The 14,967-nt window shown below is 40.9% G+C and overlaps 1 protein-coding gene and 1 pseudogene across 2 annotated transcripts in view; one reads left to right on the top strand and one right to left on the bottom strand.

Annotated features, from left to right (window-relative positions):
* The first annotated feature begins 1,184 nt into the window (after positions 1-1,184).
* LOC133055055 (large ribosomal subunit protein eL30-like) lies at positions 1,185-1,509 on the top strand (annotated as a pseudogene).
* A 4,036-nt stretch (positions 1,510-5,545) lies between these two features.
* UBA2 (ubiquitin like modifier activating enzyme 2) overlaps positions 5,546-14,967 on the bottom strand; it is a 30,988-nt gene continuing 21,566 nt past the window's right edge. The window contains exons 14-17 of one of the 2 annotated variants that reach the window (XM_061138979.1): positions 14,512-14,608; positions 11,703-11,808; positions 10,151-10,287; positions 5,546-8,453 (exon numbers count right to left, since the gene is read on the bottom strand). In XM_061138979.1, the coding sequence (XP_060994962.1) occupies positions 8,272-8,453; positions 10,151-10,287; positions 11,703-11,808; positions 14,512-14,608 (522 nt within the window). In that variant the 3' untranslated portion in view covers positions 5,546-8,271. The other variant, XM_061138980.1, reaches the window with a different exon arrangement.

The raw sequence follows: 14,967 nt of genomic DNA, 5'->3' as shown, positions 1-14,967 counted from the left end.
TGCCCACGGGGTGAGACATCAAGGAGATGGTACTTTTGAGAGCACATCCTGGGACCGGATGCGGCCTTGACAGGGTGGGGCGGGGGAGAAGGTGGGGGAGGGGAAGGAGAGATGACTAGGGCTTTGTCCCCCAAAACACAAGCTACAAAGTCCTTGTCACACATTTGAAACAGCTTGTAGGGAAGAAAAGCAAACCATTATCTGTCATATCCTGTTTTCCGGGATACCTGATGAATCCCGGAAAACAGGCTTGAGTGGAAGAGTTCTCTTACTTCCAGGCGCTTCATTCCTCAGAGAATTCCAGAAAGGCAACTGCAGTGCTTCGGGGAACAGGGAGCGTGGGTAGGGACTGACCAGGGACTCGGGTAGGCTGACCAGGGCGTCTGGCCTCAATGTTGCTGAGAAGCTGGCTGTGGCCCATTCTCAGCTGGCAGGGGAGCAGTGTCTGACCCAGCTACTCCTCCCTCCTTCCACCTCTCAGAGCTGGGAGAATTCCAACCCCTACTCCCCAGGCTGGGTGGCAGGGAGGCACAGGTAGGGGCAAGCCCTTTGTGGGGAGCAAAAAATCCAGAGGAGCCTTCTCGTGAAAAATGATCTTCCACTCTGCGAAAGGAAAATAAATTGTCAACAATAAGGTATCCTATTCCACTGATCACATTATCTACCACCTAAAAATGGAAATATTGGCAAGACTGTGGGGAAACGTGTGTATTTTACTGGTAATGAGTGTAAGCTGGTACCTCCTGTCAGAAAGAGCAATTTGGTGTTAACATCCTCACAAACAAAAACATTCTTGAAAGCAGTAATGCTCCAAGAATCTATTCCGGGCAAGTAGTCCCAACGCAGATGACAGTGTAGGCACAACTGTTTATCACGTTATTTATGTAATCTGTACAGTCCTAGAATCTCCAGCCTTTGGAGCTCAGAGGGTGCTCTCTGCCCTCCAAGGTAACTTAAGTTCCACCCTTATCTGCCCACTTAGAGCTTTCCATATTTAAATAATATATTGGAGTCCAGGGTCGGCTAAAGGACTTTCTTACTCAAATAGATAGATGACGATAACCACGGACACACTGGAACAGAAACAACCTAAAATATGTTTGCTTTCTGGCAATCTTGGCTTGGCAGCTGTTCTTGGCTGGGGGACATCCCACATCTAAGACAGGAAGCTGGTGGCAGCAAAGATGAAAAAGTTGCTGGAGTCAGTCCACTCTAGGCTCCTAATCATTATGAAAAGTGGAAAATACTGCTGGGGTACAAGCCAATTCTGAAAATGATCAGACAAGGCAGAACAAAACCAGATATCCGCCACAATGTCTGCCCAGCCTTGAGGAAATCTGAAATAGAGATCTACACCTGTTGGCCAAAATTGGTGTCCATCACTACTGCAGTGGCAATAATGTTGAATGAGCAGAACAGGTAGAAAATATTACAGAGTTCTAACAGTGGCTATCATTATTCTAAGTGATCCTGTTTAGAAACATACCAAAACAGACTGGTGAAAAGTAAATCACACAAAATTATTCTTTAATTGGCCAGAACCTGTTTAAATAAATATTCACTGTTCAACATTAAAGTACTTCCATGAAGTGGAAAACTCATTAAATACCTTTAAAATATTTAATACTGTGGGGAATCCTACCATCATACCACGAAGTGGATACAAAGTAGAATTTGAAATTGTATGCTCTCATTTATACATCAACTGAATGTGTCCCAGACCCCATCTTCCTTTGTATGCTCACTAAAGGTGTGTCTGATCTCAGCGGGCTCTTTCTGCCTGAGAAGTGAAGGGCCCCTGATTTATAGCATTTGGCAATAACACCATGGTCAATTTTATTTTTTTATTTAAATAAATTTTTCCACTGAACCCAGAATGTGGGCTCTTAATTTGCCAACCAGGGTTCTAACCCCCATCCTCTGCAGTGTAAGTGAGGAGTCCACTAGACCACTAGAGAAGTCTTTCACTAGGGTCAATTTTTTTATTTTTTAAAATATTTATTTTTGGCTGCATCGGGTATTGGTTGCCCTATGGCATGTAGGATCCTAGTTTCCTGAACAGGGATCAAACCTACATCTCCTGCCTTGGAAGGCAGATTCTTAACCACTGGACCATGAGGGAAGTCCCCCCATGATCAACTTTTAAACTGACAATATGCTGTCATTAAACAGAGTTGGAAAGAAATGGGTATAATCAGCTCTTGAAAGCTAGAATGAGCTAGCTCCAATGACTACTGCCTGCATCCCACTGTTGGAAGAGTTTCACAATAGAACTGCTGGGTCTCTGGTTCTATCATTCTCCCAAGTTAACTACAATCTTCTGTCGAGACAAACTAACAACACTCAGAAGGCTAGAACAGGACATGTTCAATCTAGTCTCACACCAAATCCTGAGCCATCTTTTTTTCTAAGGCTGATCCTATCCAAACTGTCTGCACTAACAGTGATTTTTTTTTTTTTTAAACAGATCCCATTATCTCTCCTTGTAGTCTAGCTTCCATAAGATCCCTTTATCTGTCTGTAGTATCTGTATTTTCTGGACGCCAAGGGCTTTCCTGGTGGTTCAGATGGTAAAGAATCCTCCTGCAGTGCAGGAGACTTGGTTCAATCCCTGGTTTGGGAAGATCCCCTGGAGAAGGAAATGGCAACCCACTCCAGTATTCTTGCCTGGAGAATCCCCATGGACAGAGGAGCTTGGCAGGCTACAGTTCATGGGGTCACAAAGAGTCGGACATGACTAAGAACGGCACAATTACGGTCACAATTCAGGAGTTTTCTGTCTTGGGACACACTCGGATGTCAATCAAATGTAGACTAAGTAACTTGGGTTAGGAGGGAAGGGGATGGCATGCAATCAAACACCACATCTAAGAATCACTGGGATCCACATTTCTTTCCCTCCCCTCAGCTTGCAGCAGTCTACCTTTATAAAATGTTTTCCTGGGGAGAGCAGAATCTTTCACCGAAAGCACACATGGACCCTTCCCAGCTCAGCACCTGTGTGCCAATCCTAAAGAAACACTGCACTAGACCCAAGGTGCATGTTCTGCTTAAGCCAGAGGCTTAAGCCAGAGGCTGTCCTCTGGGAGTTATGCCCAAAGGGATTTTTCCATCCCCTCTTTTCTGAGGTCCAACTCTTCCTATCAGATTGAGTCCACCAACTTCCCTTGGTCCTAAACACCCTTTAGGCCTCTCTAGGGGTACAGAAGTTTCAAAGCATTGATAACTAAAGCCATGGACAGCTGGTTTCCCAATCTGAGAATTAGGGTTGGGACCTTATCCTGCATTCAGGAATAGCAATTTATGCATTAACTTTACAGGGCAAAAACCTCAGTCTGCAGCTCCATGGGGAGGAGCTATTTGGGGATGCTACAGCTTTTGGAATCACACTGAGCATGAAGCTGGTGTTGATGACTTGCAGTACTGCTAGAAGCTGCCACTGGGACCAACTGGAAAGCTTGGCAACACGGAGGATGTGGGTTCTCAGATCCTCCTCCCACTACCTATTGCTACACTAAGAAGTTAGGTTTTTGTGTACACCAGCCCTTAGTGTCTTACAACTTTCAAAGACTTCTATCAGACTGGCAAATTTGGCAAGGTTTTCCAAATGAAGTATAGTGCAAAGTAGGGATGCAATACATTTACTATCTGAAGCTCCAATACTTTGGCCACCTAATGCGAAGAGCAGACTCACTGGAAAAGACCCTGATGCTGGGAAAGATTGAAGGCAGAAGGGGACAACAGAGGATGAGATGGTTGGATGGCATTACCGACTCAATGGACAGGAGTTTAAGCAAGCTCCAGGAGTTGGTAAGGTACAGGGAAGACTGGCATGATGCAGTCCATGGGGTCGCAAAGAGTTGGTCACAACTGAGTGACTGAAAAACAATATGTTTGTAAAATGAGTGAGTGATGGTGTGCACAATCTTCTGAGACTGATCTTCTGAGAAAGAACTCTGGGAGATTTCTAAAGTAAATCCTGAGGAACTTCTTGGAGCATTATATATTCTAGTATTGATATAATCTTTCCTCAATCTTTCCCTATGTAGTAAGTTATCATTTGTTGCAAGATTTAAGGTTTTTAAAACTGTTATAGGGAATTCCCTGGCAGTCCAATGGTGAGGACTCCGTGCTTTAACTGCTGAGGGTCTTGGTTCAGTCTATGGTTGGGGAACTAAGATGACGCAAGCTGCATGGTGTTGCCAAAACAAAAACGCTTTTATGAGATACATTTAGCAAAACTTCCAAAAAATGTTACCAGGAAATAACTGTCTTCAGAAATATAAGCAAGCACACAGTAGCCTCAGAAACCTGTAGTTCAACCCAGTTGTTTATTTAGTGAAGCAGTTCAAACATTTCTCAAATTTTTGGCTAGAATTTAAATTACATGCAGGGAAAACAAAAAAAGTTCCTTCTGTATGCAGAATGCAAATAATGTATTCCCAGTATGAAAGGGTCTATAAAAATATTTCGCTAAATATATCTTGCAAGACAGTCAAATGGATTCTGGTCCTTAGCTACACTACTTTACAAATGGGAGTTCTTCACCACATCTGCAAGGCACAATGACTAGAAACACTGCCAACGTTTCTTCTTCCCTGATTTCTCTGGGTTTTTAAATTTTTGCTTTTTATTACAAGAGGTGTAAGTTTGCCTATGTTGCTGGGTCATAGGAAACAATGGGAACAATGATGGGGAAAAACAATGTAAACAGTGACAGACTTTATGGGACTCCAAAATCACTGCAAATGGTGACTGCAGCCATGAAATTAAAAGACACTTGCTCCTTGGAAGAAAAGCTATGACCAACATAGACGGCATATTAAAAAGCAGAGACATTACTTTGCCGACAAAGGCCCGTCTAGTCAAAGTTATGGTTTTTCCAGTAGTCGTGTATGGATGTGAAAGTTGGACTATAAAGAAAGTTGAGCACCAAAGAATTGATGCTTTTGAACTCTGTTGTTAGAGAAGGCTCTTGAGAGTTCCTTGGCCTGCAAGATCAAACCAGTCAATCCTAAAGAAAACCAACCCTGAATATTCACTGGAAGGACTGATGCTGAAGCTGAAAAACTCCAATACTTTGGCCACCTGATGCGGAAGAACTGGCTCATTGGAAAAGACCTTGATGCTGGGAAAGACTGAAGGCAGAAGGGGACAACAAAGGATGAGTTGGTTGGATGGCTAACTGAACTGGGTCATAGAGCAAGTCCACTTCAGACATATGTGCCACCAATGGGCGAGTTTCAGGAACATCGATCAGGAACCAAGTGTGTTCTGGCAGCTTCCAAGTGGACCACTAATCTGCTAGAAGCAACTAGTTCTCTTGACTTCCCTAGATGATCAAAGCAAAGAGACTTCTTCCTAAGTCACAGCCTAGCAATAAGGATGAGCATAGCTGAGTTCATCAATGCCAACCCAGGAACTGCTGTAACACTTTCTCATTCCAACTGGCATTTTTAATAATCTTTATTACTTTTCTTATTCCAATCACAGGATATATACTCAGTACAAAACTTGAAAAAGTCACAGAGGCACTAAAGGAAAATACAAAATATATCTCCACTTTTATTAAAGTTCTCAGAGAAAAGTTAGATGGCACAATAAACAATATATATAGGCTCCACTGAAATCCAATGTTAATTTTGTTTTTCTTCCTGTATTTTTTATTTTGCTGAGCCATTTAGAAGTTGTAGGTGTTGTGAGCTTCATCTCTAATCTCTCTCAAGGACAATGGCCTACATAACTATAAGAACAATACCACAGCTAAGAAATCCATTATCACCCAATTTGTTCCATTTTCAAATTTCCAATTGTCACAAGAATCATTTTACACTTGAGTTCTAGAATGTCACACATTCTATATTCACCCATTTATTTCCCCTTAATGTGTAACTCGCTTCTCTACTCCTCTGCTTCCTGTTGGTTGGAAGTCTAGATGTTAAATTCAAGTTACCTTTTTGGGGTGGGGAGGGGCCTAGGTGTTGGATCCTTCAAATCATCATCTCCTATCAGGAAGCACATACCAGGCTGTCCCATTAGTGATGCCTGGTTTGATCACTTGATTACAATGATGATAGATCAGTCTATTGTCAAGACAAAGAGCTTTACACTTTTCAAGTTTATATAGCAACATTTGAGCACTCCACAAAGATTCTGCTCCTTGGTAGCCTTTTAGGTTTTGCATCCACTGATGATCTTTGCCTGATCAGTTATTCCGTTAATGGTTCAGGCTCTCATTAAAACACGGAATCCTTTCATGGTACCTGCCAAGTATGCAGCATGATCTTTGTGAGAAGGGACTGTCTAGGTAAACTTGAGTCACCAGACTGCTCCCAATGAGGCTGGAATATGGTTTGTCAGACTGTTTCAGGCTGGAGCTGCTGGGGAAACATGCTTGTTGAGCCTTGCTTCCAGCTCCATAAACTGAGAAGACTCACCTGGGAAAACCATGAATACAAAGGCCAGATCTAAAGTACCTCCACACTCCAGGGACATAGGGGCAGTTTGGATCTTAGTCTAGTTAAACAAGACCACTGTGGTCAGGCCTGCTTTGCTGATAAACCCAGATTTTTATAAAAACAGAAACTGCTGGAAAAGTAATAATAGAGTTGCTGCAAAACTGAAAACCGCTGCCAAGAGAGAAACACATTCTACAAATCACACTGGCATTTAATGCCACTATACATTCACATAAGAAAAAAAAAAAAAAAAAGAACATAAACAAAATGCTGGAAATACACTGTTGATAACTGTGTCGAAAAAGGCAGGGTGGATGAGGTTTTAAGGAATGGGGAGACTTCCAAAATTCAGATTCTCTCGAGAACTCTTCAGATTTCAAAATTTCAAAACCGGAGATAACCATCAGTGACCAACCAGTTAACCAAAATTTGCTTCTGAGAGGGTATTTCAGGATATTCCACTTTTATCTGTAACACAGTTCTGTAATTTCAAAAAAAATTCTTTTCTGGAGGAAAATGAAACCTTCGTAAGCTGGATGGCAGAGTAAGAATTACACAACAGGGAACATAATGAATTACCAAGTTGAAATTTCATTGACTGTGGCCAAAAACACCAAGGCAGAGGTACAGAACAGGGAAAACAGCTTCATGGGTTTCTGTTATTTGAAAACTCCAGGCACATCTGCAGGAGAGCAGCCTAGGGGCCAAGGCGTTCGGAGGTCCAGGAGATGTGGGTGCTGATCCATCGGCCTGGCCTGGCCACATGTGCTGGTCAGAGTTGGGCCCGGAAGGGTACATGCAAGAAGGGCCTTGGATGACCTGGGGACACCCAGAGTGGAGGAGACTTGCCATGTGGAATCTCAAATCCACGACTCCAAGTTACTGGGGCTGAGCAAAGATCACTTGAATGTTCTCAACAGAAGGCCAACAGTTTACAATCATTTAAAAAGCAACATGCCTTTAAAAGATAGCTGTCTTTTTAAAAGTACTCATCTGTGGTAAACAGTACTCATCTATGGTAATCCATTTCTGAGTTAATTTTCTAAAAGGAAAGAATATAGTATGCCTGCAGCATATAATACAATGTATAAACCCAGTAAGGCAGCAGAAACATGAACTGTGCAGGCATGTATAACAAGTATGCAGATGTCATTTATTTGGTCCGCAAGTACAGTATAGTTGTATTTGAGTTTTACAAAACATCAAATATAAATAACCTGAAACTGTAACAATACACAAAAATTGGCTTCTTACACAGACATACCAGGCAGTACAAGCTGAAAACTTGAGTAAATTAACAACTGTTTTACATTAATATACATAGTGCCAGTTAACATTTAAAAACAAGTTTCAATGCATAGCACTTGATACTTCTTTGAATCTGTTTCAGTAAGTTAAGAGTATGAAAATGGTTAGATCTAGGCTAAAAATAATTCTTCTTCTAACCAAAAATAAAGGCATAATATTTATAACCAGGTATCAACTTTACTAAACCACAATATTTTAAAACTGTTAAATGATACCTAAGGGTATTTACATTAAAAAGGCAACATGCATTGTGTTGTTTCATCTCATGGACTGGTTATGCACATACTTTGTTCAAAGGGTTTTAAAACTATATTCCTACTTTCAGTACAGCACACTGCAATGTTTCTAATAGTTCTAGCAAAATGAATGCTTTCAAAGGGAGCAGAATCATCTTCAAGTCACTGGTGTCAATTTTTTCCCTTTGGAACAAAGGACGTAACAAATAACCTGGTTCTGCCCAGAAGGCCTTAATGGAGTAAGAGGTTCCGTTCAGAGGCAGTTCTGTTCAATCTAATGCTATAACCTCATCAAGCTCCTCTGCCTGCTCTATGCGTGACCTTTTCGCACTGACACTCTCTTTCTCATCTAGCTTCCTCTTGCGACTTCTTTCGTCTTCACTGATATCAGCATTATTTGAGGGACCTTCTTCATCCGAATCAACTATGAGCACATCATCTTGCTCTTGTGCTTATTTCAGAAAAAAAGGGAAAAAAATGGTTAAAAGTGGGGGGCGACTAGAAGCTCACTAAAATTTTATGTACATGAAAAACTAACTCTTCTAACACACATCAAACTTCAGAATGACTACCCTTAGGGAACCCTTGCTTTATACATTACTTATTTCTGTACTGTTTCACTGTTTTTTGTTACAAGCACCTATTTCTTTCCTAATCAAAACAAAAAATTTTAACAAGCATTATATAGTTCATAGGAATTGTTAGAGTTCCTTGTTTCTATTTCTCCAACAAGAACAGGGGAGGGTGCATATCCTAATATTTGTAGCAGTGATAATAATAATAATAAACAACAACAATAACAACATATACATAGCACTTACAATGTGCCAGGAACTGTTCTGAGCACTTTGCATATACAACTCATTTAATCATCACAACCACCCTATAAAGAAGATAACATTATTATCCATTTTCCAGAAGAGGAAACGGAGGTACAGAGACTTGCCCAAGGTCACATAGTAGCAGAGGATGGGATCGATTCAAACCCACGAAGTGGGGCTCTACAGTGCATGCTCTTAACTTACACTATGGTTGGAATTGTGTCACCCACCCCCTACATTCCACTAAGTCAAAGGCACAGTTACCTACCTTACTGCTAGTCTCCAAAACCTACCCACATAGTGGAACCATAAATGCACACTGCAAATTATGATTTTTGGAAACTACCAGTCCTTTCCTCAAAATAGGATGATGAACCTTTCTATTTTGCAGGGGGGGGGGAGGGTGGCACACGTGGAGGGGCAAAGGGTCTTGAACCCATGGCCCACACACTCTATCTAGACCAGCAGCCTGAACCTCAACCTTTTTGGCACCAGGAACCAACTTCATGGAAGACAATTTTTCCATGGATTGAGGGTGGGAGGGATGGTCTGGGGATGACTCAAGTGCATTACATTTATTGTGCACTTTATTTTGAATCTAATGCCACCGCTGATCTAACAGGATACTGAGTTGATGGCCCAGAGGTTGGGCAACCCTCCTCTAGACAATCTCTAAGTTCATCTTCACAACGCTCGGAGAACATCAGAACCAAAGAACCACCATATTCCAAAGAATACCAAAGGCACAGGGTCAAAGTAACAAAAATAGAGAAGGAAAGAATTAGTTAACTTTTAGTTTCCCGACGCTAAAGAGTGAAGAGGTGTGTGTATGTTTGGGGGGGTGGGGTGGTGGCGTAGGTAGTGAACATTCACACTGGAGTACAATAAAGCACCAACACTGAAAACCCAGGAAACAGAGCTTCTGATGCACTCTACCAAAGTCACACTGGTTCTGAGAAAACTGAAATGCTATACTTACCAAGCATCTGTTCACTCAAAATAGTCAGATGCACTGATTTACTGTCCCAAAAACATGCATACAAAATCCAAAAGTACTACTACTCAGAATGAACCATCTTTATGCACTAGTAAATGGACATTTCCGGTTGTAAAAATAAAAAGTATCCATTTTCTATAAAAATTTTACCCAGTCTTAAATATCTTCATGGGTTATACATTCAAAGTTCCATTAAAACAATGCCGAACCAACACACACCTCTAGCAGTCCTGTGGGCAGTTCTACTTTACGGTCAATGTTCACAAGATAGACAGTTTGTTGTAAACAGCCCTGCTTGGTGGGTGACTGCCGGCTGGGGCTGTGACTCACCTGTGGATGTAGAAGGCTGAGCTCCGTCGTCGCTGCCATTGGTTATGCTTTTGGCAGCATCTTCAGCTTGCTTGGGCCCCACTTTTTCTGGGGCATCACCAACAACTTCAAATTCAACATCCTTTCCTAGGTCTTCACTGTAAGAGAATCATGTACTATAACACCGAACCACTGCTGTGACTACTTACAAAAGCAAAGGCGTACCAGAGAGAAATTGTCCTCAAACCTCAAAAGGTGTATACTACATACACACCTTTTTTTTGGCTCCTGATTTTCAAAGAGTTAAAAAAAAAAAAAATAAAAAGACTACACAATAGATTTTTATGTATTTGAAGCTATAATTCAAATGGTCAATAACACTGTCCTTTCAATTCAGGGAAAAGATTAACTTTTATAGCTAAAGCAGAAAACTTGAGTCAAAAATTGTGAGGCCTGATGTAATTCTTAGGCATTCTTTCTTCAGCTATGTGAAAAGATTCTATACACACTCTTCTGATCTTGACCAGAGTAATTTAGTGTTTAGGGGCAGAGTTACACGGCTTCTCGGTTTTCCCTCCATCTTCACAGGCAGCACCCTGCTTTTGTAATGAGTTCCCTAAAACATGTACAAAACTTTAATGCATGACAGTCAAACAAAAGATTTACATGTTATAAGGGGGGGTTCTGTTCCCAGAGAGCTAAAAGATATGATAAAAAAGACCCTAATTATGCCTCCTCTTTTAGATACCAACTGATGTATTTCCATTACATTGTACATGTCCTTCCACAACTATCAATAACTCACACTCAGTTTTTCCTGTCCTTTCCTGCTTTTTACAAACTAAGTATATATAATGTAATATCTTGAACAATTATACAAGTTCTGTATATTTGGGTACAGACGGCAATACTGGCAGAACTCGTGCTGCAGATGGCAGCCAGTGCATTTGTTAACATAACCTGAAGAAGTGAGCCAGGGTGCAGCTTATAGGTATCAATGAGCATGAACCAATCTTGGTCAACTGATGAGCACACCAAAATGGAGAACCATCTGGATTTAAACCGTGCTACGTATGTACAGATATGCTGTAATGCAAGTACTTTGGATACTTTTTAAAATAAAGTGGACAGGATATAAAATAAAAAATGTGACTCAGGGATCTATATATGGTAATTTTTAATGCTCTCTTGTTATTGTTCCAGATCACAATGAAATATTTGTTTTATGGGAGAAATATTTCTTCCTTCTAAACGAATCTCAAATAATTAAAATTTTTTATTCCAGTTCAACTATGAAAAGGAATGTGCCCCTGATTATAACTATTCACACACCTGCATTTCTACCCTCTCTAGGTCTTTCTGATCAGCTACCACTGATGAGTTACCCTCAAATATTTCTTCCTGGATTCTCAGATTCTTCTGTAGGTCGAACCTCAGGGAACTTAATGGCCAACTTGAGCACAGATATGGCGCAGTTTCCAACGAACAGTAGGATTTAAGGGTAAGAAAACATTTTCTCTCCACTTTATGTATTCAAATAATTTCTTACACTTAAAATATTAATAGTTCCTACCTATGAAGGATGTTGATCAATAAAGTGTAGTCCTGAAGGAAGTCATCTGCTTGAAGTCGGCTCCCATTTCTAATTCCAAATTCTGACAATTTCTTGTGATTATTAGCTAAAAATTTTTTAAAGAAATTTAGATGCTTCAGTTATATCCCCATGAAGCAGTCAACCTTAGTTTTTACAAGATAAACCCCCTGCTATAAGCTGAATTGTATCTCCCCAAAATTCACATGCTGAAATGTCTCAGAATGTGACTGTGCTTGGAGACAGTTTTTTTTTTTTTTTTAAAAGAGGCATTAAGTTAAAATGAGGCTGTTGGGGAGGACCCTAATCCAATCTAATTGGTATCCTTAGAAGCAGCCAAGGAGAGGGGCCTCAGGAGAAACCAAACCCATCAACCACCCCTCCAACACTCTTGCTGGACACTTTCGTCTTAAGACTTCTAGCCTCTGGAACTAGGATAAAATGTGTTATTTAAGTCACTTGCCTGTGTGTTTGGATGTGATGGCCCTAGTAATCTAGTTCACTAAAATATCAGGCACTTAGGAACTCAGCCCTGAAAACTCAGCTACCAAAGCTACTTCAAGGAAACTAAACTGAGAAGTTCTGAGAAACTTCTCCCTTTGAAACCAAATTCATCTGGACCCTCCAGTAGTCAGTGACAACTTTTAGAATTGTTCAAAATATACTCTATTTCTAAAAAGGTTATCCACAATATCAACCATCAACTTTTAGCCAATTTTACAATTCAGTTATTAAATTGTAAACTTTATTTCAATAAATTTTTCAACATAAATTTTCTGTATTTCTCAATGGACAACCAGAGAGGTCCCCAAAAACTAATCACTCCAACTCAGTTCTCTCTTCCACGTCATTTCTGCTGAATCTGAATAGGCCCAGGATGTAGCACACGATGCCAAACATCCACTAGTGCTCAGTAAGCCTTTGCTACATGGATTAGAAATATTCCAGTGAAGAACAATCTTTCCAGTCAAACTTTTGGTGTTACCATCTCCTCCTACCTATTCTAGGGCCTTCCTGCCTTTAACCATCCTTTCTCTCCTGCATGTTCAAATGCTCAAGTTTCATTTACAAAACCACCTCCTCATTTAGCTCCCAATTTACACTCTCTCCTCACAATAGTCAGTCTGCTTTACTGAGAATTTGCTCTTGCCTACGGACTGTATAGAATCTGTATAGCCACAGTGCCTGGCACATACAAAGTAAAATGTATTTTAAATTCTGCTTATAATTTTTAAATTTATGTTGTTTTCTACATAATCCAACGGCTTCCCTGGCAGCTCAGCTGGTAAAGAATCTACCTGCAATGCAGGAGATCCCAGTGTGATTCCTGGGTTGGGAAGATCCCCTGGAGGAGGGCATGGCAAGCCACTCTAGTATTCTTGCCTAAAGAATCCATGGACAGAGGAGCGTGGTGGGCTACAGTCCATGGGGTCACAAAGAGTCGGACACGACTGAGCGACTAAGCACAGCACAACTGTTTTTTGTTTCCTTCTTGTTTTATACCTTTTCAGTCTACCTGGAATGTCTCTGAAGAACAGTTAATTTTCCATTTCCAAGCTCTTTCACACTCACACAAATCCCACAGCCCAACATGTTCAAAAGGGAAATAGTCTCTGAGCAATTCTATCCGGGTGAATTAGCATCACTTCTGAAGCCAGAGTCTTGGTAACAGTTCTGTCCACACCTAACAATGCTACTCTTCCTCACCTGTGCTCTAAATTCAGACTCTGCAAATGTCAAATCTGTCACTTGCTTTTGTGTTAGTAAAAATCCGTCACTTCCATTAATTTTTTTCTAACTGGCTCCTCACCTCCACTGTCACACCCTTGCCTTACTCTCCTGCAGATTACACATTACACCCCTGCTTAGACCCTGGAGGGAGCAGGAAATTGGTGGGGGGGAAGACACACATACACACACACAACACACAAAATCCTCCAGCTGCACCATTGCTGCCAACCCCACAGCACCCCACCTTCCAGGAAACAAAACAGCTGGTCATTCCGAAAGCCCTTTGTATTGCTTTGTACGTTCATGCCTTTGCAGATGCTGTTCATTCTGCCCAAATGCAGACTCTCCCCTCAGCTCTTCTTCAAGAACTGGCCCAGGAGTCCTCTCTCCTGTGACATGCCCCCCTTGCCCCGTTAACCTTCCCTTTACAAAGCTTAATTCAAACCCTGTACACCTTCCCTCTACAGTATTTCTCAGATGACACTAAATCTACTTGTTGCTAATCTCTCATCTCCTTCTAGGCTGTGAAGTACTTTAAGCCAGGGACTATTATTTATCCTTGAATTACAAATATCTATGACTATGCCTGTAATACAGCACTCCAAAGGCTATTTGAATAAATGCTCTCTCACCCTCAACAGTACATGTATTCTGTGGAAAAGGGTCACATTTAAGCCACTCAGATTCTAGACCAGTTTCCATTTTTAAGGTCCTAGCCTTTAAAAGAGCTGGCTAGAACTAATGGGAGTATTTTTTTTTTTTTTGGTGAAGACATATTCAACTAGACTTTCAATAAAAAACAGACTACTACCCAGCCAAAGCACGACCTCCAATTACTTATGACCCAATATACCCAAATTTCTGGGCAAGGAACTATAGCCAAAAAGAATCCTGACACTCTCCAATAGGACAGATGAGGTGTGAGAACTTTTAAGTCCCTTCAGATTGACCAGTGTGATCCTCAATACTGTATACACTGAACAGAAAGACTAATGTGCACCCCTTCACTCAGGCAGTGTCCATTCAGATGAGGGTGAGTGAACAAAACAATGTATAATACCTTCTGTCTCTCCCTCTTCTGAAGATATTAGGATTGTTCCTTTTCCATCTTCAATTTGGACATCTGGTGCTACCATAGCAAATTTTTCTTTCACAATCTATAAGGAAAAAAAATTCAAAATATTAACATATGGCATTAAAGACCATAAATAGCCTAGACTTCTTATAAAGGCTCTTAACTCTCTCCTTCCACTGGAATTCACCCAATTACCTCATGCCCACGTTCTATCCCATGTCTGACCACTAATAAAGATCAGGTAACACTTCTTCCAGTTGGGGACTAAGAACTCTTGGCTGGCTCTTGGTATTTTGTCCTTCCCAGCCGATTAGGTACTAAGCTAGACACTTGACATATTTTACCTTAGTCTCTATTACAGCTCCATACTGAAAGATGTTTTATAGATGAAAAACTTCTCATCAATCTGATTCTCAGATAAATAGTCTTCCCCTTCCCAAA

Source organism: Dama dama, chromosome 4, assembly GCF_033118175.1.
Source record: "Dama dama isolate Ldn47 chromosome 4, ASM3311817v1, whole genome shotgun sequence".
NCBI lineage: Eukaryota > Metazoa > Chordata > Mammalia > Artiodactyla > Cervidae > Dama > Dama dama.
This window is presented reverse-complemented; position numbering and strand designations above follow the sequence as displayed.